The 25,889-nt window shown below is 50.6% G+C and overlaps 1 protein-coding gene across 5 annotated transcripts in view; it reads left to right on the top strand.

Annotated features, from left to right (window-relative positions):
- PSD2 (pleckstrin and Sec7 domain containing 2) overlaps positions 1–25,889 on the top strand; it is an 89,192-nt gene that overhangs the window by 24,656 nt on the left and 38,647 nt on the right. For 4 of the 5 annotated variants that reach the window (XM_029998021.2, XM_029998022.2, XM_029998025.2 and 1 more), the window contains exons 2-3: positions 16,399–16,510; positions 18,235–18,816. In XM_029998021.2, coding sequence (XP_029853881.1) covers positions 18,296–18,816 — 521 coding nt within the window. In that variant the 5' untranslated portion in view covers positions 16,399–16,510; positions 18,235–18,295. The remainder of the gene's footprint in view (positions 1–16,398; positions 16,511–18,234; positions 18,817–25,889) is intronic. The other variant, XM_029998023.2, reaches the window with a different exon arrangement.

Below are 25,889 nucleotides of genomic sequence, written 5' to 3'. Positions count from 1 at the left end.
TACCAAACTAAATTGAAGAGTTTCAATTTTTGTTTTCAATTTTTGTTTTCTGTATTTGCTTACATGCTCCAAAGTCAAAGCATAAAGCTCAGTTCTTGTGACCTTTTTTTACACTTTGGGGATTTTTTTTTAAATCCAGCTCTTCAGTGGTTTCAGCACAAATGCATCACAAATCTAGGTAAGACTTAGCTGACCTGTAATTGCAATTTTCGGCCAATGAACAATTTTTCCAAAAAATTTTGCACGCTTCTGGGAAAGAGCCTCGTAGAGGTGGAGAGGAGGTTCCCTGTGGTACCTTCCACCTCCCTCCAGCACCCAATCCAGAGCTGGATGCTCTGAGGCCAGCTCGGAGAAACATCCACATGCTGGTCTATACAAAGCAGGACCTGCTGACTGTAGGGTCCTCCACAGCAAGCCCCGGTCCCACTTGCAGAGGTCTCTGTCCACTCTGTGCATGGCCACTTGATGTTGGCTGGTGTTGGACACATGCAGAAGGAGAGGATGGCACCTTCTCCAGTTCACCAACAGCCTCTCCCTGTTGCATGTCCTGAAGCAGCATCATTTCCCCACTGCATGTCCTGGCAGATGGATCTTGCAGACTTAGATGAGATCTGCACTCAGCGCAGCACGAGGCACTGGTCCCAATGCAGAGCTTACCTTAGGTGAGGCTCTGCTCCTGCTAGGCTCTACACGTTTGCTCCTCAAAGGGGCACTGGTTACCGAGACAGTGGAAGTGGATGGAGGTGGACTGGGACCCTGCTATTTCAGGCACTTTCTAGGAACAAAAGCAACCAGGCTATGGAGATAGCCTGCCCAAGCAGGACACAGGCATGGGGTGGGTTCTGGCCAGAAGGGGATACACGATGCAGGGGGATTATGCTAAATTAAAAATATATATTTGTCTTTGCTGGTACAACAGAAGCTAGGGGAGCAGGCAAGAGGAGAGTGAGAAAGCTTTATTTAATTAGATTATGAGGCCCCAAAGGCTTCAGACTCATAAAAAAAAGAAATTATTTTTGTAATTGAGGATGGGGTTTCTGCCAAGTGCTGCTTTAATGAGTATTTAGGTTTTATCTCATAAGTTAGCAACACCAGGCAAGGGCAGCTATTCGAGCCACCCCTCACCAGAGTCTTGAGCTTGCCGAAGCAGGAGCTGGTTGCCTGCAGCTGGGAATGTTAACCTGCCTTTCGAGGAAAGGGCATCCTGTGTCTTTTCAAGGCTGTTTATCCAGGTTTCTTGGTATTCTCTCACCATTAAAGGTCTCTTTCTTCCCCAGGTCCCAGGAGGCAGCTTTCTCCATTGCATAGTTGTGGAAACTGAGGCAGCAGATAATCACAGGGTTGTTTTTCCTCCCAGAAGGAGAGAGAATTTATTTGCTGCAGCAGCTGAGGCAGTTTCCTTTGATGGCTCCTTCCTAGAGGACGGTGGGATAGGTGCATGGCACTGCTGGCCCATGGCCTCATTGTGGCCTGACGGTGGCCTTTGCTGGGTGGCCATGCAAAGGGACAGCCTGGCTGGCTCCGCGCTGCCTTGAGCCCTGCCCAACTCTGCTGGCTGTCTTCACCATGGGCAGCCACCATCAGGCAGCGAGCCGGTCACAGACATGGCAGTAGAAACAGGGTGTGCCTGGCCCACGTCTGGCCTGATTCCCTGAACCATGATGGGGTGGGGGGGCTGCTGGGCTGAGAGACCCCCAGCCATCCCCCTGCCTGGACTTTGGAGTGCTGGGCTGCGCTGGGCTGAGATGAGCTGGGCTGGGCTGAGGGTCCCAAGCCTGAAGGCTCGACTCTGCTTGTCTGTGGTGTCCTTTGCTCTCCAGCCCTGCCTGCTCGGCACAGCTGTGAGCCCCTGCTGAGGTGTGTGCTGGTGGAGCTGGGGGTGGTGGGGCTCCGGTCACCTGCAGAAGAGCCGTTACTACCAAGAGACTCTTTCTGCAGCCCCCCATGTCATGGTGACCTGCAACTCTGCGCCTTCCCACTCTGAGAAATGAAACCTCCTCTCTCCCAAACCTGCTGCCCCTACTTGTCATTAAACCTCCAGGCTTGTCAGCCTCCCTGTGCCCCCCAGCCAAGGAGCCTGGCAGGAGCTGGGGCACACAGCCACTCTCATCTGGGACATCTTAAGCCCAGCAGTGCAGGAGAGGAGAGCTTGCAACTGTCTTTCAAAATAAAAAAACATCCCACCTACCTGTCAGTCCAGGCCTTGGTTTTAGGCTCCAGATAATTAGAAGTTATTTTGAAAGGATTAAGGCAGGTAATGAGCGGTCTTAATACTCAGCTCATCCAGTGTTACAGGCAGTATTTCTGAGGTGCTCAGGCGCTGAAAGCCTCTGCTAATAATTTGTTAACCCTTTATAAACTATTTACAAATGTGCTTTATAATAAAGCATGACCTTTCCATTTGCACACCTCCTCCTGTCCTCTGTTGGGTAGTCCTTTCTGTTGGCTCCTCCTCACAGGCAGCTGCCAGCCCCCCGAGCAGCATCCTTGCCCACCGCCGTGCTTTCCAGTGTCCACACCGTGCACAGCACCTGAGTACTGTGCAAGGGTGTTTGATGCATGTACAACTAGGACCTGCCTCTGGCACAGCACCTCACAGTGTGAGGCATGGGACACTAAGATGGGTGTTATCTCTCACCCCCAAATCGTAAGACTGTCTTAAAAGAGAAAGAGATTTTTATCCCAAACTTTGGGAGCTGCCTCCTTTTGCCACTTTGAGCTCTGGTATTCTCCAGGCTTCCTCCAGTCTTTTCATTTTTGCATGCAAGAAGGGGTATTCAGATGTGGCTTCAGAAAGCTTGGATTTCCCATGTGCACCTGGTGTGAGAATTGTGCTAACGTCAAGAGGAGGTGACTTTGCATTGCCTGCTGGGAGTGTTGGACCAGACCTGCCTGGGGACCAGGAGCAGAGTAACAACCCCAGGTGAAACGCAGGAGACTTGGATGTGCAGTATCACAGCAAAATCACAGCATGATAGCAACACCTAAAATGCAGATGTGTTACTATTACTGCCATCAGACCAAGAGAGAAGGAAAGTGGCCACAAAATTATAGCAGCTTCTGGCAGATGTAGGGAATGATTCTCTAGCAAAAACCTGTGCTTTAATGACCTAGATGGCTTTTGTAAGCACAAGCAGAATGGTAGGGAATCCACTGCTCTCCAGATAACAGCAAACTGTAAGGAGTGCACCTTGGTGACACTGTCCCTTTAATTTTTCATGCTGAAATCAGAGATTCCTAGTCTCAGATATATGATGTGCAGTTTGCACAGTTTTCTCAGACTGCATGCTTCCACAGCAAGCCTAACTGCCACTCCTCTTGTGCCACTATGTCATTGGGTCATCTGATGAACCAGGCTGAATGGCATTCATCTCCTGAACCTTTATTTCATCTTTACAATGCACTTATTTCTGGCAGGCCTCTCTGGCCCCTCTGTGCATCAGTGAAGACTCAGTCCAGGATGTAATTCATCAGTTCCCAAAATCGTTGTCTGATGCCTAGATGTAATGATGTCTAAGGAGCGGGAGAAAAGCCCTGAGAACTCTGTACTTTAAAAAAGCCCACTAAGAGACAAAACAACGTACTGGAGTCTGGTGTGGGAACTATCCTGTAGCCTGGTCACAAGATCTAGTGCAGGATGTCTTGTGCATTGGGAGATTGGGAGAGCCTCTGGGTCCCAGAGCTGGTATAGTTAGAACAGTGCACTGTCCTGATGCAATTACATCACCCTGATGATGCTTTTTGCTCTTCTTATGATTCCCTTGAGGAGAAGAAACAATCCTGTCTCTATAAAACACTTTTACATGAGTGTAGGTCCCTGTTAGAGCTATACTCCTTCATGAGGAAAATCACAGTCCTATTGGCATGGTTATCCAGCACATCCATTAAGGGCAGATCAAGCCTCTGCACAGGAGCTGCAAAATGGCTCCATTGGGTTTTCAGTAGTACTTTCTGGACAACTTGCTCAGTTTTCAAAACAAGTCAGCTTCAGCATTTCATGCCGCTCAAAGACATCCATGGTTAGGGGAGCCAGTTCTTGTCGTGTCGGAAAGTGATGTTCCTGGGGGCTGTCGCTCCCAGGGTCCTCACGACAGCAGCTGTTCCAAAACGGAGAAACTTACTCAGAAAATCTCACCGATTCTTTCTGAAGCACCTGTTTTCTCAAAATGAAAACACAGCAATGCAAGCTGGATCTGCTTTGAACAGTCTGTGGGAAGAAAAAAGAAGACTTGCAGGTTTCAGGAGGGTGTGTTCCTTACTCATTAGTTGCACTGTGAAAGCAGAAGCCTGTCTGTGGAGAGCTGCATACAGAGGAAGTGTTTGCAGCCTAAACATGGTCAGCAGTGCTGGGCAGGAAGCTCGTTTTCTAAAAGTAGGTGTCTGCAACATAAACATCAGCAGCTGGGATTGCTGTCCCAGGCTATGGAGCTCTAGCCAGTGAACACGAGAGTGCATTTTTCTGTAACACAGACTTCCAATACAGATCAGATGCAGTCTTTCTGCTGACTCTGAAGAGGGCCTGGGGGCTGGGCTCAGCTGGAGATGTCTACATTTGGGTGAGATGAGTCCCACTCAAAGTGCTTTCCCATGTGTTCAGGCAAGTTCTGGTATAGTCAAATTCTGACTAGCATCTCCTGTTGCCATGTTAAATATAATGATAACTTAACCACATCCTAACAGATCAGTGAAATCCTGCTTTTCTTTTAGTGGCTCCATCACAGTCTCTAAGTTCTGGAACTAAATATGCAATTATCTTTTCGGTCATTTCATTGACTCTCAGCACCCTGCAGACTGAGTCTGGGACACTGAGATAGACAGGCAGCATATTACTACATAGGTGTGATGGAACAACTGAAAATGTAGGTGGGCCCCAAATCTTTCTTCCTGAGTGAAAGATCCCAGGAGAAAAGAGGGAGGGTGGTCATGCTACCTGCAGAACATACACCTTTGCCAGCAAACAGTATGAGCGTGACTCCCCCAACATGGAAGAATGATGAACTGTCAGTGTCTCCTTGGTGCTCTACAGCCAATAGACAGAAGTTCAGTGATCGTTTGTTTGCCTTTGGAAGAGGAGGATTTACTTAACCCACACTTCCTTTGTAGGAATGTTTCCCAGAGTTTTGAAAGGGAAGGTGGAATTTTGGGGCTAAACCAAAGAAAAAATGGCCTGCTGCAGAACTAGTGAGCTTATAGGTGGAGTATTCACTAGGTAAAGGGCTGATGTTCATGTCCTAGTCTGAGAGGAGATGATTTTCCTAGAGCATTGTCTTGTCTGATCCCCCGTAACTTTTTCCAGTTTGTCTCCCAAATGTCTTGATTTGGTCCTGACAACGTATTAAAGTCCCTTCATATTAGATCTTATTTTCTCAGGCTGCTCCTTGCAGGACCTCTGGGCAAACATCTCTATGCCTAAGCAGAGCTGCTGACCTCAGTGGAAATGCCACGTTTCATGCTCTGACGCCCTGTAATGTTAGGCAGTGAATTTTCAGCCCTGTTGGCTGTCAGTAAATCTTGGGCAAGTCTGTGTTCTCAAGCCAAATAAGTGCATCTCAGTCTGATTTGGGCGAGGGAGCTGTTCTTCCTTTCCTTCACAGGGATGAAAATAGAAAATCACCACTGGTGTGAAAGTTACCCAACTGTTTCTCTCACAGATGGGCTTGGTTGTCTCACCTTAGGTCCAAAGTGGAGACTAGTTGATGGCATTTTAGGCTTTGCTTGCTGAAGTCATTTGGAGGGCTTAGTCCTATCTGGACAATCTTCTGGCCTTCTCCAACAGTCTTTTCTAGATTCGATGCCTTCTGGGCCTGAACATCTTCAGAAGTCAAGATATGTCCTACCTAGTCATGGATGACTTGGTACCAATGCTTTTGGCTTGGAGGCCAGCTGGAAACGCAAGTTGGCCAGGTTGACGTGGTGACACTCAGTAGCATCCAAGAGTCTTGAACCAGTTGTTTGTCTACATGGGAGTCTCAAGGACATGGGGACCAATGTGCCATGCTGCTGTGGCCTGGAGATTGCAGAGCAGTGTTGACAAGAGGAAAGCACGCCTGATTGATAGAGCAGGGATAGCCCTTTAGAGGCCAGGGCTGAGTCTCTGCTGGATGAAACAAGGACTGTTCGTCTCTGCCAAGGGAGCCTAGTTACCCTTTAAGAAGAGACTGAAGGTCATTCCTTTTTCTCTGGAGATGATCCAGGATGGAAAGGCAGACCTTTTGAGATGTCTGTAGATGTATATAATGACATCCCCAATGCTTGCTGTTCTCTTCCTCGAAGGAGGATCCTTAGGAAAAGCAGTTACAGCTTTTGTGGACTTTCATGGAAGGTAACCCTGGCCACAGGGAAAGATGGGTTTTAATTCAATTCAATTATAGTGTTGCACAGAACTGAGTGGAAAGGCCCCATAAACAGCCTGTTTTTACAATAAAACGTATGGACAACCAGGACAGAAGCCCAGTTAACGGCCACCTGAACTATAAAGCTCCCCCTCAAGAGAAGGTGAGCACCAGAGCAAATAGACAGAGGTAAGGATGGAGCCAGCTCTGAGCTGAGCTAAGAAACCCTGCTGTTCACAGCCAAAGAGGGATAAGGTTTGTCTGGAATTACCCTTTGAAAACTCCTAACTTGAACAACATGGACTGATTATAAGCTGTTTGTTCTGCACTAACACAGGGTTTGAGCCACTGGGACCCACCTGCTGCCCTAACAGGCACCCTGCTCTCAAACTCTTTTCTGAGCTGCAGGAGCTGCCTGAAGATGGGGTGCCAGGGCACAGAAAGCCTCTGCCCCCTTTCCCCTGCCTTTGCTCCCATGCCAGGGAAGGCGTGGTAGGGATCCTTGCACACATGGGAGTCTTTTGGTGTCCCTGTGACCTGCCTTTACAGCTTCAGGCTTTACATCTGTGCCACAGGCTCCTGGCCTTGCGCTCCTGCAGCAACCACCCACCTTGGCCAGATCCACTTAGTGGGGAGCATCGTCTTGGGGAGGCAGGAATGACAGCCCCATGGGAGCTTCCCTTCTTGTCCTTTCCCCCGGATGCAGTAAAAATTTCCCCTCCTCTGCTGTTCCCTCTCAGGAAGCTCCTGCTTCTCTCTGAGCCACAGGAGGATTCCTGTGAATTGCAGCAGTTTTCTGCAGGTGGAGCCTGCAGGGAACCCTGCAAGCTCTCCAAGGGGGCTTCTTCTGCAGGAGTGGGGATCGAAGGGTCAGACAGACCCTGCTGGCAGCTCTGTCACTGATAGAACCTTTCTCCTCCCATAGTCAAACCTGGAAGCCCTGGATGTGGTTTTAAAGGAGCCTATTCCAGGAAGATTACAGATGCAACATGCTGTCTAGAATACAGGGATGTTCAGGTCCATGTTCATCAGCCTCCTGGACCTTACGTCTCAAGCTTACGCTTCTCCTGGGGAACGTATAAGTTCACCAACCCTATGTTTTGGCCCTTTTTTTTTTTTTTTTTGTGGAAGCTTAAGCAACTTCTACCACCTCAACAAGATGTAAAGTGATGGTGCAGTGCAGGCTTTCACCCCCATAGGCTTGAGACTGTGACTCTGTGAAAAGTACAGTCAGGTTTGCATGATGCATGCACAGGGCTAGAGGAAGACTCCGTGCACAAAGTGCTGTGTAGCCAAGGTGTCAGTACAAAGAAAGGAACATGTGAAAAATACTAAGTATATTCTTTTATTTTCCCCCTTTGAGTAACTGCAAAAGAGTGCAAGCAGGAAAGCTGTTAAGGATTTTAAGACTCAGGTTTATTTTTTCTGTAAGCAAAAAACTGCCATTGTTTCCCCAAGATGAAGTTTTGCAGGAGTCGTTTGAATCTGAGTGTGTTCTAATAGCTCTGGGGACTCTAATAAAAATTCAAAATAAGGAGCTGTAAGGTTTAGCGTCAAGAAAAAGTATGTTCCATGCACAGTGATTTCTGATTACCCAAAGGCTCTTTTTTTAGCATGTAGCTGGTTTATTTTAGTCTGTGGGATGTTTTATCCATGGCCTCTTTTCTACATTGGAAGTGAAGGATATAGGACCTGCAGTTTAAACTGCCAGTGATGGATGGAAACCACTGGGACAGTATATTGGCCATGAGCAATGAGCATCAGTACCCCAGGGGCTCTGTAAAGCATAACACTAGGATCAGTGAGTGCTCATATTTCCTTGTTGAGCCACGTTTTCTTTCAGCCCAGGTGAGTGCTGGCATGCAGTGGCACCCAGGCAGGAGAACTGGCACCCTGGCTCTAGCATGGGCAGGCTGGCCCTGGTGACTTGCACAGGTGGCTCCTTGAAGCCTGGTCTGGGGCTCCCACAGCACTGCACTGACCCTTGTCCACCCCAAGTCCCTCCCAGACAGCAAGGCTTGGGGATGTGAGCTGGAGCAGAGAGTACACAGACCTGACCCCCATGGTGGGTGTCCAGTTCCTCCCCATCTGGAGTGCATCTCTCACTCCTTCCAGCCCTCCCCTCCCAGGGCACAGAACTTTGCTCTTCTACCCAGTTTCCAGGAGCAAGAGAGCTACAAGGTTGAATGATTTGCCTTGTCTCAGAAAGGCTGTTGCAAAGCAGGGAACTGAAGGATGGGATGGGTTTCTCAAGTCAAGCCAAGACTGTAACCAAAACTGCCAGGATCCTTCTTAGACTACCCCAGGCCGATGGATCCTATCCAGATCTTCAGAGGGAAGGGCATCTCCATGCACCCATGGACACTGGAAGGGGACACAGCCCCACCTAAACCAGGACACGGTGTGGGCTATGAACAGTTGCACACATCAGCTGTTAGTTATTACACACGATGGGTAATGTAGTCACAGATGCTCTCCACTGCATGTTGGAGGACCTTTTCTGGTGGGTCCAGCAGGTGCTGGGAGCACAGGGAAGGGCTTCATAGAGTAGTGTAAAAGGTAGCATGGTCAGAGGAACAGTAAGGGGAGAAAAGAGAGTGGGAAAGTACTGCGTCCCTCAAGCTCTGCCCACTTTCCTCTTTATCCTGCCTTGGAGTAGCACCTTTGAAATAATCAGTGTCTGCCTGAGACCCTAGCCCAGCCCTGCTCCTGAGACCCTACTCTTCAGCAGAGATGTTACAGGTGAGTTAGAGCTCGGTGTCATCTGGGAGGGACTCACGTGCTGCACAGAGGGTGCTGTACAGAATGGTTCGGTGCTGTATAAATCTTTGGTGTGCCCACATCTTGAGTTCACTATGCAGTGCTGCTTTGCCCATCTCCAGACTGTAATAGAAGTAATAGAGTTAGGAAAAATCCAAAGAACGGTAGTCAAAATGCTCAAGGGGGTGGAGAAGCTGTCTTATGAGAACAGGCTAAGAAGGCAGGGACTACAATCTGGAGAGGAGAGGCTGAGAGGTGATATGACTGAGGTCTTCAAATCATATAAAAACAAATCTCCAGCCCATGGGAGAAATAAATGAGGATTTTCACAACAAGAATAGTAAAAGGTTTTTATTTTCAGCTGTGTTGAAAGGGCAGAGGTTAAAGCAGAGACATAAGAGGGAGGAGACATACTTCAAAAGGAAGAACCATAGCTATGATCTCTCAATCTCTCTGTAGGTTTGCCTCCTCAAAGAAACATCGTTGTGCCCATGCACACACCCTCCGCCCAGAGTAATGTGTTGCACCTGCATTTTGTAAATTCATTGGTGAGTTGGGTCGTAACAGCATATCTGCTTCTGTTCACCAGCCACATTATGGATGAGATCAACAGCGTGTAGATCAAATAGCCATACAGTGCATTTCGTTCCTGCTCAAAGGGGGTGGGAACTCAGAGTATGTGGTTTATCACAGCAGAGGATGTTACTATAGGCATTTTAGCCCAAGGAGTTCAAGGGCTCACTCCAACAAGTGACCAAGGAAATTTTTAAGCTCTTATAAAACCCAAGACAGATGCCCAGAAACACAGGTTCGGCTCATTAGTGTTTCCCTCTCTAAGAAAAGCAGAAGGCAATCGTAGCAGGCTGGCTGTAAGACAGACGGGGATGAGGCCCAGCTGTAGCTGCATGAGTCAGTGGTGGCTGCGTGTCTGCGTGGCAGTTTGTGTCAAGGAAAAGGGCCAAGCAGGAAACATCTGCCTGTCACATCTTTCTGAATTCTGCTGAAGAACTCTTCCTGCCATGAAAGCTGCCACCTGAAATTGCTTTTCACTCTTGCAAAAGGAAGATGGAAGGTGTCTTTCAGAAACCAAGATCTTGAGAAATCTGTAGCTGCTTTGCAATGGCCTGGAACAGGGTCCTGGGGCACTGAGAGTGCCGCAGAGGTCTGCATTTCGTGGTGGTCAGCAAACGAGGTGTGAGGGCGGTACATCCTGCCCTGAGGATGAAAATAACTTAGAAAGAGCGGGAATAAGGGTTCCTGACCTGGTTGTCTGAGTGTGTGGGACTGGGGGTTGCTCAGACAATGCTTCTAGTTGGGTATGCTGTATTCACATTACACTGAGCAAATCCCATCCTGCGAGGTTTTCTCAGGCTGAAGAAGCTGTCCCCCAGCCTCCGCCTGCAGGACCATGAGTCAGAACTGAGCCTGGGCATTGGTATGGGCTGAGGACTGACTGCTGCAGTAGCTGCTCTGCTGAAATTCACCATGTCAGCAGCGTGCAATGAAGGTCAAGTGCATACAGGGCTGTGTTAGCAAGGGCACAGCCAGCAGCTTCAGGCAAGAGAGTCTTCCCCTCTGTCCAGGGCTTGTGAGACCACAGCTGGACTCCATGTCTGGTATTGGACCTCCAAGTACAAGAAAGAAATATACAAACTGAAGCTGGACATGGGATTACATGTGCCTCCAGGTGTCAGCGTGGGTTCACGAGGCCAAAGGGCTGCCGAGTGGCAGCACAGACATCTTCTCTCCCTTCATGACAGCCTTCGCCTCAATGCACCAGGAGAAAATGTGGGCCAAGGTGCTGCTGTGTCCCCCAGCCTGCTTTGAGCCCACTCACAAGAACTGGCTTGTCCCTGTTAGCACCACGACCTGGGCAAGGGCTACAACACCCCTTCTTGGCACTGCCACCACCTTAGATCTGGCTGAGCACGGTGATGTTCTGGGTGACGCCTTCTTCTACAATTTTGCTGAAAGACCCAGAAGGGTCAGTCCTGCTCTGCCCTGCATCTTCTGAACTTATAGGGTGCACACAAGCAGGTGCAAGGTCCCAGCACCGTCCTTCCCCTGGGATTTGCACCCCAGCATATCCCAGAGCAGGGCAGCCTACCTTGCCACCCCTTTCCCTTCCTGGCATCCCCCCCCTGCCCCCCCGCTTTCTGATCTTGACTCTGAGGTTGTCAGATGAGCACAGGATCTGCTCACTTTCTCCTTCACCTCCAGCACCATGGCAGCCACATCAGAATGCACCTTTCTCCTCCGTGTCATCCCTGTGCCTCCTGCTCACCCCCTGACATCCTTGCAGTGCCAGGGTGAGAACAGAGCCTTCATGAAGGAGCTGCTGCCCCATCTCCACCAAGCCCAACAGAATGGGATGTGGAGCAGCAAGGTAAAGCAAGGCTGCAGCACGAAGCAGCCCAGCTCGGCGGGAGCTTGAGGAAAAGCTCATGCTCGACTAAGCAGCAAGATTCTTCTCCAAGCTTTCCTGTGTTGCAGCAGCCAAGCGGTTACACAAAACTGAAGTGGGAGCCTTTCCAGTTCCTAACGCAGGGAAGAAAATTAAAAATAAATCATTTCCCACCAGCCATTCAGCTTTAACAAAAGCTGGGAGACTTCCAGAGCCAGTCCCTGAAAGAGCTGCTGTGTGGTTTCCAACCCCTCACACAACCAGGGCAAACTTTGCTGCATCTCTGCCCAGCCTCTTTGGGACTGGTGCTTTCCTGCAGTGGATGCCAGCCCAGCTTTGCTGGCCCCACTGCAGATCCAGCCATCATCCCAAAGTAAGTGACGGGGCATTTCTGCTCTCCTTCCTCCCCTAACGAGCCCTGCCCTGTCTCTTCGTGGTCCAGGGTCCATTCAGGGCCCCAGGGGCAGAGCGAGGCTGGAGCAGGGAGTTGGTGGCTGTCCTGCATTGCTATCCTGTGGCACTGGGCACATGACAGTGGGGGGCTGGTGTTGCCAGGATTCTGATAAATGAAGCTAATAGCAGTTGGCTTGCTTGGATCTGGCCTGCAAGAAAGGGCAGCATCAGAGGGCCACAGGGGATGGGATCCTCGGTACCTTCTGCCTCTCTCGGATCTTGCGGTGGAAGCACCAAGCCTAAGCACTAGGGAGGAGATGGAAAAGCTATGGTTAGCACTGGATCATGGATGCCTTGGCTTCCCTTACCCTTTCCTACAGCAGTAATAGCCTCTTTCCAGCATGCATTATGTTCTTCTGCTTATGTGGGCCTTACAGAGATAGGCTGGTCCAAATCATGGAACTGCAGCTTAACAATTGTCTACAACACAGCAGAGCCACAGTAGTCATCGGTGTGAACAGTCCTGGCTGGGACATATGCCAGGGCATTCCCTCTTCTTGCCAGACCCTTCTTTTGTATGCTAACCCATGTTACATTTGCAGGAGGCTGGGAGCAGTAGACATGTAAGGGATGCCCACCATACCCACAGGACCTAGGGAAGCAGCAGTCACTTGACAGGATGCCTGAGCCTGCAGAAAGGGCAAGACTTATGGTTGTATGAAAATCTGCTGGTGGGAACCCAGATATCACCTTTCAGCCCTTACTTGTGCTGGAGAATGCTTTGCAAAGCAGAAACAAAAAGAAACAAGCAGGGACATGGGGAGGGGAATATCAGCCTGCAGTCCAACTCAGCCTCCTGTCTGCAAGGCTGTACTGCTTTGGGGCAATGGAAAGGAGCCCCAGAGGGGGACCTCTGAATACCAGCTCCAGCTCCCCGCCCCGCTTCCCCCAGTGCTGCAGTGTGACTTCTCCCAACGGCCTGGTTGAAGCTGTGGCTGCTTTGAGCCAGAGGCTGAACTGCACTTTGGTGCCTTCTCAGAACTAACAGAAGGGTGTTGACAGTCTGTCTTTGGATTCTGTCCAGCATTGGTTACCTTCCAGCTACTTGCTGGAGGCAGATGTGGACAGTTGCAACCAGCTACTCCACCCTCGGCTGTCTTCCTTTGAGTCCAAGTTGTGGCATCACAGCCTGCCTCCTCTTCCCTTTGCTGATGTACGTACCCCACACAGCTGGAGAACGTAGCGTTCACAGATGAGCCCTACCACATATGGATGTCTCATTGGGTTGTAGAGTGGGAGAGACCCTGTGCAGCTAATGTGGGACAAGCTGGCTGGGCTGCATGGTTGAGTGTGGCAGGAGTCAGTTGCGTGACTTCAGTACAAGGCATCACCATGAGCAGCTGGGAATGGAGCCGTGGCACATTACAACCCAACCTCCCAGTTCCTCTGAGCTTCTGGGAAGCCTCAGCCATGCGTAACCTGCGTATGTTTCAAGTGACTGTCACCACAAGCATAAATCAAGTAGCTAGTGACTTTTTGGGTGATTTGTCATGGGATGATAAACACTCAGCTTGCCTGCAGACTTCAGGTGCACATGACAGCCTCCATCCATGTGTGCAATGGAGTATGGATCCAACACGAGACATACAAGTCTCAAAGGGGTCAGGAGACTGCGAGAGGCCTGGATGTCTCCTCATGGCTCTGCTCAGACAGGTACGCTGGAAGCTGGGAGCTGATGGTCTTCCTGGCTCAGCAATAGTCTGTGCATGCATCCTCCCAGGGCTTCCCCACTGCCTCTTCTCCAGAAGGAACCCAGGCCAAGGAAAAGCATGCCTAAGGGTTTAACTATTGACTCCTCAGCCCTTCTTCCAGACCATAAATGTCCCAGTTAGACTTCACGGAGGGTAAAACAGCATAATGCGGTAGTTTATACGTAATAACAACAATGTTAATTTTTTTGATATTAATAATATAAGTTGGTTGAAGTTAGGAGGGATGGATGGGACATCACACTTACTAAGGTTTGCCAACATTTCTTACACAGGCCCATCTCCTAACCGCATTTAGCTTCCTGTTTTCTGGTTGCAGATAGCTGTGCCAAGCTTTAGCTATTGGACTGGCTTGGGTGGGGTGTCTGGTTCCTACTGGAGTTTTTGGATGGATGGCAGGGAGGTGGGGAATTTCAGCCCAAAGTCTTTGGCTGGTTTTAAAATTGGACTCGAAAAAGCCACATTATTCATCTTATGTTAAGGCCAGCAAAGCTTTGCTGGAAAGGTTCCTCCAAAGATTTGAGCATTGGCTCTGGGTTGCATGTCTGTATTATGCCTTCACTATGGGAAAGTCAAAATTTGTCCCATGTTAGGTTTTCATTATTACTCGAGATTACAGTGTGGTCATGCTCAGAGAGTCCTGGTAGTTTTGCAGGTAAACTCCTTGAAGTTGCTGCATTGTCTTGGCCCTGGTGGTGGTGCATGAGAAGACCAAGTGCCTGGGACTGATTTTCTGTCCTGGATTTGGTAGGACAGAGATTTGCAAGTCTTTCCTCTTCATTTGGGATGGCAGAAGAATAAGCTAGAGGAGGCTTGGCCCTCATGTGTGAACCTGAGGACTGTCCCAGAGGCTTGTTTTGACCTCCTGTCGTGGTTTCAGCCCAGCCGGTAACAAAGCACCACACAGCCGCTCACTCACTCCCCCCGGCCCCGGTGGGAGGAGGAGAAAATACAAAGAAAGGCTCGTGGGTCGAGACAAGGACAGGGAGGGATCACTCCCCACTTACGGTCACGGGCAGAAGACAGGCTCAGCTTGGGGAAGAAACAAAATCAATTTAATCTGCTACCAATCAAATCACAACAAGGCTATTAGGAAGCAAAACCCAACCTGAGAACAGCTTCCCCCCCGCCCTCCCGCCTCAGCCCCACTCCCGGTTCTCTCTCCCCAGGGGAGCAGGGGACGGGGGCTGGGGTCGTTCCTCACCCCTTGTCTCTGCCGCTCCTTCCTCCTCGGGGGGAGGAGGACTCCGCGCTCGGCCCCTGCTCCGCCGTGGGGTGTCTCCCGCGGGAGGCAGCCCTTCACCAACTGCTCCAGCGCGGGTCCTTCCCGCGGGCTGCAGTTCCTCACCAACTGCTCCAGCGCGGGTCCCTTCCGCAGACAGGGTGCGGTCCTTCAGTCACAGACTGCCTCAGCCACGGAGGCGCGGCCATTTTGGGCGGCCTCCGCTCCCCCGCTCCCCTCCACGGGCTGGGGGGGACAGCCTGCCGCCTCACCGCGTCCTCCCCCGCTCCTCCTCCTTCCCTGACCTCGGTATCCGCAGAGGGGTTCCTCTCACATCCCACTCCCCCGACTCACGGGCCGTTCCCCTCTGGAATCTGTTCTCCCAGAGGCGCGACCGCCGTCGCTGAGGGGCTCGGCCTGGGCCAGCGGCGGGTCCGGCTCCGAGCCGGGGGAGCTTCGAGCAGCTTCTCCCAAGAGCCGGCCCTGCGGACCCTCCCCTGCTACCAAAACCCAGCCACACAAACCCAAAACACCTCCCTTGGGAGGGTCAGCTCCTGCGGGTGGGATTCTGGGCCACAGGAAGCTGATGTACCCATGTCCCAGGAAGCCTAGGCTGGCCTTTCTCTTGTCAGGGAGAGGCAGGCTGGCTCAGAGAGAGGCCAAAGGCCCACGAGGGCAAGCCCAAGGGAGGGTGTAAGCAGATCCTTCCACAGAGTCTTGACACAGATATCTGCTGCCAAGCTCCTCCATGGGCTCTCTCCAGCCATTGGAAAGCAGCTGGCACATCTAGGGCCTGATCTACCCAGCTTGAGGTAGACCTCTAACAGCACAGAGGCAATGGTGCCCTGTCTGTCTGTCTCCATCAACTCTATAGCAAGCCTGGACTGCTAGCTCAGGCAGTTGTCTGTAGGTGACACACCATCTGTGGTGACCAGACATGCTCCTCCAGCCCGGCATCACCTTGTGGAGAGGCGTCACTGTCTCTGCCAGTCTGCATTGTACAATACACTCTGCAAGGGAAATGTCATTACATCAATGATTTTGATAGTTCAGATTTGCTTACGATTGGCTCAAAGACCTCTAACCTGGCTTTTGGTTTGTTGGTGGGGCTGGGAAGGAGTGTTGGGGGGGGATTCATCTGTAACACAGGTGTCTCCGTCTGTGGATCTGGTGGGTGAAACTGGACATTCAGTGGGCTCATCATCAAGTTTCTTCTGAAACCTGCAACCACATAGTCCCTTTGCTCTGCTTTAATTGGTCAGGGGGGACTTGATAAAGAGAGAAGTCAGAAGCCCTTTCTAAGGATTACTTCTACACTCGGCTGATGCACTGCTATGGTTGAAAACCAGCGAGGACCAGGACTGTGCAGAAGGAAGACCATTTGCAGTGCTCTGCAAAGAACAGGCCATGGGGTGGGTCTGGGAAACAGTCTGATATGGAGCAGTGGCAGGGTAGCAGGAGATCAGTGGGGTTGTCCTCTCTGGCCTGGGTCTCACTTTCTCTGATCCCTTGTTACAGGCAGGGATCGTGCAGGGATCGGATACGCCTGGCTGTGCCTAGTACAATAGGTGCGGCAATGCTGCACACTCTGTGACAGCGGGGGATGCACACGGATGCACGTGGACAAGAGGTAAAACTGCCAGCATTGCCTCGAGGAGGGACCTGCCCCATCTCATGACTGTGGCACATGCAGCCCTCAAGGAGTGTTTCTCCCCAAACCCATCCCATGCAGGGCTCTGAACTCCCCAGCCCACCGTATCTCCCAGCTGTGGGGAGCAGAACATGGAGAGCAGGCCAGATCCTGGGTCCAGGATTGCCTGGGCTGTGGGACTGGAGCAAACTCAGCTGGGGACTGGGGTTCCCCTCAGGGTCTGTCCTGCTCATCCAGCAGCTCAGCATGTACCCCTGTGGATCTGCCCGTACCCAGGCCATAGAGGGGTGTTTGGGGTAGAATCCCACCTCTCCCTTGCTCCTTGCCCAGATGCAGAGCAATCAGCAGCAGGGAGGAGGCTGCTGACATCTCCACAGGGTAAAGGGTTGTAAAAGCAGAGGCAGCTGCAGTCCAGCACCTCTTGTTACCAAGAACTAGTAGAACCCTGTACTAGCCAAGCAGTTAGTGATTTTACTGCTCACGAGAGCTGCAGCTCAGCAAGTCAGAGCACCCAGAGCCCATTGCTGACCTCTGGGCAACCTCATGGCTTCTCAGAAGTGATGTATAACCCCTGGTTTACAGAGAGGGAAGCTGAGGCAGGGAGTTTAAATGATCTGCTTGAGATGCGAGTTAGGAACAGAATTAGGGGGAAAACCCAGGGGTCCCATCTGCCAGCTGTAATTGATTAGCCATGCTTCCTGTCCAGGTGAAGACAGATATTGTTTTAAAACAAAATCAGCTGTTATCATGGCTCAGCCTGAACGCCATACAGAAACTCCTGCTTCCAGAAGAGATAATTTTTGGTGGCACTTGGTTACAGCTACAGGCGTTACAATGGAGAAAAGCTTGCACGGCACTGTGGGGCTACAGCCCGTGGCTAATGATGGTGCTTGTAAGACTTGCAAACTTTGCATGTTCGCCAATAAGGTGCCTTTTTATCAAAAAGCTACTTGTCTCATTTGGTGCAATACAGAGTCCTTCCCTTGCCCTACAGAGAAAACACCCCAGGGTATATTCAATAAGGACACTTTTGCCGGAGTCTTAGCTGGCAACTTACGACACCCTTCAGCAGTACTTGTGTGTCGGGAAAAGAGGAGTGTTACTCTGGCAGGCAAGAAGCTCCGCATAAACGCAAAGTCAGCAGGGAAAATCACACAGGTTGGCACATCCCAGCTGCTTAGAAGTGTTAAAAAAAAAATATAAAAAAATCACACCTATCTCCTATTTCCCCTATTTCTCCTATTTCTGGCCAGCAGGGAGTACTTGGGAATAGCACCCTGGTAGCCAGCCTGGGAAAAGCAGCTGTGCTATGTTCCTGTCCCCAGCCCTGGGCAGCTGCCTGCCGCAGCTGGGGCACCAAGAGCCTGTGTGGTATGTGTCCCCTGTGCTTGAGACTAGGGCTGTCTGGGGGTTATGGGAGCAGCAGGAGAAGGCGGGTGCCTGGGCCCCTGATGGCTCAAGACCACAATGGCAGATTTTCCTCTCCGGATCTCACTGTGCTGAGTAACAAGCACTAGTCTTTGCAAAAGCAGCAAACCCCAGTATGGTCCTTCCTTGCTTTTACAATGAGGGGTTGAGAGGGGTGGGGGGCATTTTCCTGTGCTCTGCTTCAAACTGCTGCCCTACTGAGCTGCTAACGACAAGCCCGTGCCTTTCTGACAGCCCTTGCAGGCGCTCGTGACGTGGATTCTTTTCTGTTGTAGGTAGTACCGAGCCTGAGCTGAGCACGGGGAGGGAGCCCGTAAGCGCTGGGACAAGCGGAATATGAGCGAGAACAGCCACTTTCCATGGTCTGCCGCAGATTGCTGTGAGCTGCATTCCTCGGGCTCGCAGCCGGCCGTGCTGGCCTGCAGTGATGGGGACGAGCAGCTCAGCCAGCCTCCGGAGTCTGCCAGCGGGAGAGCCAGCCCCCGGGTCGATGCTCAGCCCTCCCAAGGAGTGGAGGGGGAGCGCGGGGGCCAGGGGGATGAACATCTGGAAGCAACGACAGAGCCGGGCGAGAGGCAGGGTGAGCGGGGACCAGGGACGGGTGCCACCAGTGAGAGCAGCCGTGAGGATGGGCCAGCGCTGGCAAACGGCGTGGATGCAGAGCTGACCGTGGGGCGGGAGCAGACGCCACTGCAGCAGCGGGACGGTGGTGTGCCCAGCCGAAGCAGTACAGATTCGGGGGAGAGGGGCTCCCCAAGCCAGGAGATACCTAGCGAGGCCCTCAGCAAGGAGCGGTGGCACAGTGTTCTGGGATCCTCGGAAGCTCTAAGTGCTGACGAGCCAGAAGAGCAGCTCGGGTGAGTGTGAAAGCTTTGTAACGTCGGCTCAGTGCTGGTTTACATGTGTTGTTTCTCAAGCCTCCTTGGTTCGAGTTACTTCTGCTCCGTGTGTAACTCATCAGTTTAAAAAGCTGCAGCTGCTCTCATGGCTGACTGTGGCTTTTCACTCTTTTTCTCTCTGGGCTTCTCACACTGCTTTTCCCTGTTACAAATGCAGAAAAGCTGTGATTAGAGCCAGTGTCTGCCCACAGAGTCACTAAAGTGAAGGAGAAGCTTTAGGGATCTCAAGAGTGCTGGGTGCTGGTTGTGCTTACTTTGGGGGTGTCCTACATTCAAGTTGGAGATTCAGCTCAGCACTTACGGCAGAGTTAACAGAGATAATTTAGGACAAGTCGAACAGCCTGGGGATGATGGAGAGCTGGGCTTGTCTGGGAGGCTGGTATGCCCTGGAAGTCCCTGGCAGCATGGCTTGCTCTAGCAGTCCCTGGGCTAGCAGGTTACAGCTTTGTATCCAAAGGACCATGCCATTAGTAAAAGAGGGCAAGGCACTGAGCTTTGCTCCCTGCTGCACCTGTGGCAGGTGTTACCAGTGCCTGGGTGGCACAGGGATAGCAGTGTGAGTTGAGATATGAGCGTCATCCTATTCTCAAGTGCCTGAGGCAAACCAGCACGTGTGCAATGCCCCTCAGTCTCTGTGTCCTCTGTACTGGCAGCCTGACTTCACAGGATAACCCTCCAGGCTCGGGGACGCTTACACCGGTGCAGTGTCCACAGCTGATTTCATGCCTCTGCAACTGCCTAGACCTCCCTGGGGTTCTGCAGGTTGAGGGCTGAGGGGAAATGACTGGTCAGTGGGATGAGGCAGGGTGCTTCCTATGCCATTCCTGTGGGAGAAGTATGGATGCTTCCCTTTGCCACCAGAAATCATCCGGGGGTCTGTATTGTAGCCACCTGGGGTTGATGGCTGCTGTGAATTTTATGGCCCTGCCTACATACCTACCCCAGCACAGGAGAGATGCTGCAAGCAGGAGGGGGCTGGAGAAGAGCAGCAGAGGTTGTCACAGAGGAGCGTGGCCTTCTTAAGAGGAGAATGTATGAAAGGGACAGGGTGGCCAAGAGGGGCCTGTGAATCGAATCACCTCCTAATTTTAGTCCAGTGCAGGCTTCAGGCTGCGCCATTTGTTCAGAGCGCTGTCTGGAGCGTAGGCAGGAGTGTCAGCAGAGCTGGGAAGCCACACAGCATGTGGGCTGACAACAGGCGTCCCTAATTCATTGCGTCTCTAGTGTTGAACAGGCTCCCCTATAAAAAGCTGGTGGTTTTTTTTACCCAAGGACCCCAGCAAGAAGGAGCAGCACTGTTTCAACATGCACTATTGAAAGTATCAAAGAGGAAGAGTGTCCAGCGCAGGCTGCTGATGTCCAGAGAGCTATAGGAGTCTACCCACAGGTAGGTCCCACAAGCCCTGTAAGCTATTCAGTCAGGTCTTGGATGTCTGCAAGTCTCTCAGGTTGCAAGGGAATCGTATTTGCTTGGTATGTGTCTCCCTGGCAGGGACTGTGGGTTCAAGAGGAATCTAAGGGTGGTCAGTGAATGCTGCTACAATCACTGAAAGTGCAATTATTTTGAGGTACTAGGGCATGAATGGGGAGAAGTGGCAGGCTGAGGATTTGGAGATGATGCAACCTGACTGGGCTCTGCATGCACAGCTCATGATCTTATGCTCTAAACATATTCACTCGGATAGCAAATAAGTCTTTTGGGAAGCTGAATGCACAAGGGACAAGGCACACACTATATTCAAAGGCAGAAGGGCAGTTAGAAAACTTCAGGGACACAGCTGAACTCTGGGAAACCACTTATTGCCTAGGGATTGGGTTAGCTCACTGTGTTTGAGCTCCTTAGTACTTTGACCACCTATCTTTAGATTAAACGGCAGAAACGTAGCTGGGACAAATACAGCATGGCGCTGGTTCTTTCCTGACCATAGCTGACTCTCTGGCTCTCCTAGATCAGTGTGGGTCAGGAGTAACAAACCTGACAGATGGACCAAGGCACTGGGAAGTCACTGTCATCCTGCTTCATCTCTGAGTTTCCCCAGTTCTTTCTTTACTCCTGTTCGGTATGTTGCTGTTTCTGTTATGACCCATTCTGGATATAGGAGAATGTGGGGTTTCTCTGTCTCTGGCCTAATGTTTTACCGATGAGCAGTCAACTATTCATTCCTGGGGAACAAATCACTTGTCGTCATCCACATGCTGGTTCTCATATGATGCACTTTGTCCCTGGATCTTAAAATACTTTACAAGAAGGGGTTGAGTCTTGCTCTTCCCACTGAACCAATGGAGAATTAAAGGGGAAAAAGTCATCCAAAGTCATCGACTCCATAGTGGAGCTGGAGAAAGAAACCATGATTGCCCTGTGTGCGTCTATGCAGGAAGTGGTTGTTAAAAAAGTAAAGGAAATAAAGCCAAAGCTTTAGTGCTTGTGCTGCAGTTTGCATTAACTGAATCCCTTTTACCTCCTTTCTAGTTTATCCCTTGGTATCCATTGGCATGCCAATATACCATTTGTCAAAGCCCCATTTTCCTATCATTGTGGCTATGTTGCCTAGAGGTCTTTCACCTTCCCAGAAGCCCCCAGCATTGGCCTTGCTGATCTCAGGGAGGCTGCAGCTCTGCAGTCAAACTGAGAGCTTCACCGGTGAAATGATATTCTCTGCTTTCAGGCCCATGAACTCGTGCAAAAAGGTCAAACTTTTTAACAGAGGAATCCCCACCTTTGGCTTGTAGACGCACTTAGTACCTGCAGGTTTAGGACTGCTGCCTTTGCCCACACATTTTCTCCCATGGCAACATACAGCCATCAAGCAATTCAAATTCTATTAAATAAAGTTTCAGAAAAACTTTGCAGAAAGCCTGCAGTGCATAGGCAAGAAAATCCTGATTTCCATCCTGTCCTTCTCCGACAGGACTCCCCACTCCACCAACACAGCAAACTAGGTTGTACTTTATTACAATTAATTAACCAGTGAGAATTGAAATGTAAACAACTCAGTGCATAAGAATCCAGTACGGTTCAGCTGCAATAATAACCAAGTGCATTGCTCTGCATGCCTCGCCGTAAGCAATAAAAGAGCATTTCAGAGATGACTGGGAAAAGCAGCACAGGCAATTAGATACAGTGTTACTTCAATACGCTTACAAAACCTTGTGATTACAATGCAAATAAACATACAGCTCCTTATTTAAGTAAAGCGATTGCTTTCCCTGCTGTGTAATAAGTATGCAACACTTCTCTGTGGGGAGGTATGTTCATTCACATGAGCGAGGTCTTTCACTGTCTCCCACCTTAGCCTGGCTTTGTTTGAATTAGGTGCAGATGGTGCTCCTAGGCTGGTGTAAGCTGTAGAAAGTCTCTTTGTCCTCTGTCTTCTCTGGGACCATGCAAGGAGAGATGTGATTTGCCTGACTTGTTGGTGCCCACTGACCCATCCAGGACCACAGCTCCTGCCCCAGTCCCTGCGTTCTGTCCCATGCAGCCTTTGCTGGGGCATTTGTAGGGACACAGACTTTCTCACTTTGTTGCCTGCTGTATGAGTTTGGGCTCAAGGAATAAGTAAAGGGCTGTAAAATACAAGCCCTGTGGTGTGAACAGTTAATGGAAATGATTCTGTTCAGTGGGGTGAGAGAGCAGGAGCTGTCTGCCTTGGGATTATGGCAATGTGGAACCTGCTAAGTAATATCCAGGAGGTGCAGGGCTTGATGCCTCTTGAAGGGCTTGATGCCCAGGATCACCTAGGAGAATACCTACAGGCACAGCTGCAGTGTACAACATCCCTGGAAACACATGCTGAGCACCAAACCTCATGGGGATGGACCAGGGCATGCACTCCTGCATGGGTGCTCCTGCACAGACATGCTGGTGATGGAGTGAAGGGATGCAGGCCAAGGAGTGGTGTGATGACCTGCGGAAACCACAAAGACCCAGGGTTTTTCTTTGGTGTGGGGAAGACACAGACCCTCTGTAGGGGAGGGGATGTGGAAGTTCACTGGGGATGAGGGATGTTGCAAGAAGTTTGGCAATGGGATGAGCTGCCAAGGCAGGTCCATAATTCCCACTGCTGGGTGTAATTAAGGCTGTAAAGTCCTTCCTGTCACAAGGGGAAGTTTTTAAAGTCATCCTGCTTTGTGGAAGGAGATCTTTTCTGTACACAAAGTCATGGCCAGCCTATGTGTATCCGTCACTGCAGTCTTCCCTCCTTACACTGGTTTTGTGTTAGGTGTCCACTCTATCTCCTCTTACGCTATGACTGTCTTTGGTTGTTGTGGATTCTGGGGGTGAGGAGATCCCTGTTGGCAAAGTACGTCCTATCCTGGAGGCTTGGGTCTTTAAACACACTGGCTGTAGCAAACAAGGGTGATAACTTTGAGGACTTCCCTATATGAAGGGATGCCAGGTCCCATTTTACTCCCTGGAATTAGTGTTCATGTAAATGCTGAGTTCTTGCTGCCCACGCTGATGAGGGCGTTGGAGGACTACCGGTCCGTGTAAGGATAACCGCTCAGGCATGGTCTGTCCTGTGCTGCCCATGAGAACTGGCTGCTCCACAAAAATGATGATGATGGTTCCCAGATGGGTGTGTTATTATTGGTGGCAAGACGTGCATTCCCTAGCCCTTAGGGCCACTGTGTCCTGAAATGGCCAGCCATCTTCCACCCTGCCTGAGGCATTTTGAAGGGCTAGGGTTTCCAGGAATGGATGACACTTGATCAGTATATCTGGGCCAGTAAATTCAGGGCCTTACTAACCTGCTCTCTGCTCAAGAGGCAGCCTTCCCTCCTTGCTATTTGCTCAGCTGTGCAGTGGAAATACAGGCAAATCCCTCCTGCCTTGAGAGAAGGAAGTATGCACCCTAGACCCTGTAATGGTACAACTAGACCTGGCTTCAGGGCTCCACTGAGCCTCGGCCCAAGCACGGCAGTGAAGTTCAGGGGTCCGTCTCCACTATGAAACCAGACAGCCTTTGTCTGTTGGACAAAATGGGCTGAATGCAAATAGCTGGGAGCTGGAAATGTGGCTGGCTGTGGGGGCTGTCAGGGAGTGGTGGCTTTGATTTCCCTGTTCTCTGCTGTCTGCTGGTGGAGATGGGATACAAGATTATATCTCTCCACCTCTCTTTACTTTTGCTATGAGCAATTCCATGGAGTGCAGCGTGTGCCTCAGCTTCCCCACCTAAAAAGACTAAACTGTTTTGTAAAGTGCATTGAGAAGTGGCCAGGCTCCTAGGAGACACGCTCATGGCTCTGCCATGTCTGGCTCACAAGTGTTTTGCTGCTTCTGTGCTAGACCTACTACCTCCCAACATCCATTTCCAATCTCTTCTGTGCCAGGTGATGTGGAAGGCAGAGAGTGGGCTGTCACTGATGCCCAGTAGGAAACATTACTAACAGTAGCTGGGTTTGGGCATGCACAGGTATAGCATCTCGTTCACTGGCACAGGAAACTTGCTTGTCCCTCATCTACCCCCAGAATTCATCTCAGGGAAACGTATTCTGCTGCAAAGTGAGGCTGTGCTCATTAGCAGGGGCACTAGGCACAGCCATGATGCTGACACAGGATTTCCAAACTGAGACAACCATAGTGAGGAGGTGCAGTGTATTGACTCCAACCAGCAACTAAGCACCTATCCAGCCACTTGCTCACCACCATCCCTTGTGGGATGGGGGAGAGAATTAGAAGAGCAAAAGTGAGCAGACTTGTGGGTCAAGATAAAAGCAGTTTAATAAGTGAAGGAAAAAGAAAAAATGTTATGCAAAAGCAATCACTCAACATCTCCCATCAGCAGACCAATGCCCAGCCAGTCTCTGAGCAATGGCTACTTTGAAAGACCAACCCCTCCCACCCCCCTTTTTTTCTTTTTGCTGAAAATGACATTATATGACATGGAATATCCCTCTGGTCAATTCAGGTCAGCTGTCCCAGCTGTGTCCCCACCCAGCCTCTTGCGTACCCCCAGCCTACTTGCTGGGGAGTGAAAAATAGAGAAAGCCTTGATGCTGTGTGGGCACGTTCAGCAATAGTTAAAACATCGGTACATTATCAACACTGTTTTAGTCACAAATCCAAACCACAGCACCATATGTGCTGCTACAAAGAAAGTTAACTGTGTCACAGGGAGAGGAAAAGCAGCTTACTGTTCCCCTAGCTTTCACCTGTATCACAGCATGAAATGTCTGGTTCTGACAAAGCAAATGACACCAGAATCTGCTGGAAGTGGGGAGGCAGGTTTCACCTGAGAAACCTGGGGTATTTCAGGCAGGTCCTTGCAGCCTGGTCTATTCTAGGAGGGCCTGAGCCCTCCCAGCTCTCCAGGGCTCCCAGCACAGCGGGTGTTGCTGGATTTGACTCAGATTAATTCTCCCAGTGTGGGTTCATATTGAGATGTACACTGGAATGAATGCCCCTGCATTCAAAGCCAGAGTGGCGATTGCTGAGGATCATCCATGCCTACTTGGAAGCTAGGCTTGTAGGTTCATGCATTTCACAGTCTGTAATGCTGTGCCTGAATCCCACAGGCTAGCTGTAAAGCAGCATGGAGCCTCCCCTGCCTGGATGTGTGTCCATCACCTTTTACATCCCTCTCAGTGGAGAGAAAACTATTTGTAAGGTGCCTTGCACTTCTAGGGTGCCTCATCTAAGAAAAAAAGGCTTAAGTTACAGCATATGAATTGCTCCCTAAAAGCTTCTGCTTTTTCTCCGCTATAGAAGGGATCAAGGACCTTTGCTGCCAACATCCAAATTTAGATGAAATGGCCTCGATCTTAAGGATTGTCATGTTTTTGAAGTAGCCATAATTGGAGCACTTGAAGGGAGAGATAACCTGCAGATTAAATCCATTCTGGCAGTGGATCCAGTAGCAGGTGTCAGGTGCAAACGTCTCCAGTTCAGAGGTCTGGCTTTTTACTGGGGCATGACCAAATTAAGGGTTGGCTGGGCCCCCGGGATTGCTCATCATAAAACTCTGCCTTTTTCAGCTCTAGACGCTTGTAAAAAAATTAGGAACCAAGCAGGTTATACCACAGAAAGTTCC

Source organism: Aquila chrysaetos, chromosome 22, assembly GCF_900496995.4.
Source record: "Aquila chrysaetos chrysaetos chromosome 22, bAquChr1.4, whole genome shotgun sequence".
NCBI lineage: Eukaryota > Metazoa > Chordata > Aves > Accipitriformes > Accipitridae > Aquila > Aquila chrysaetos.
This window is presented reverse-complemented; position numbering and strand designations above follow the sequence as displayed.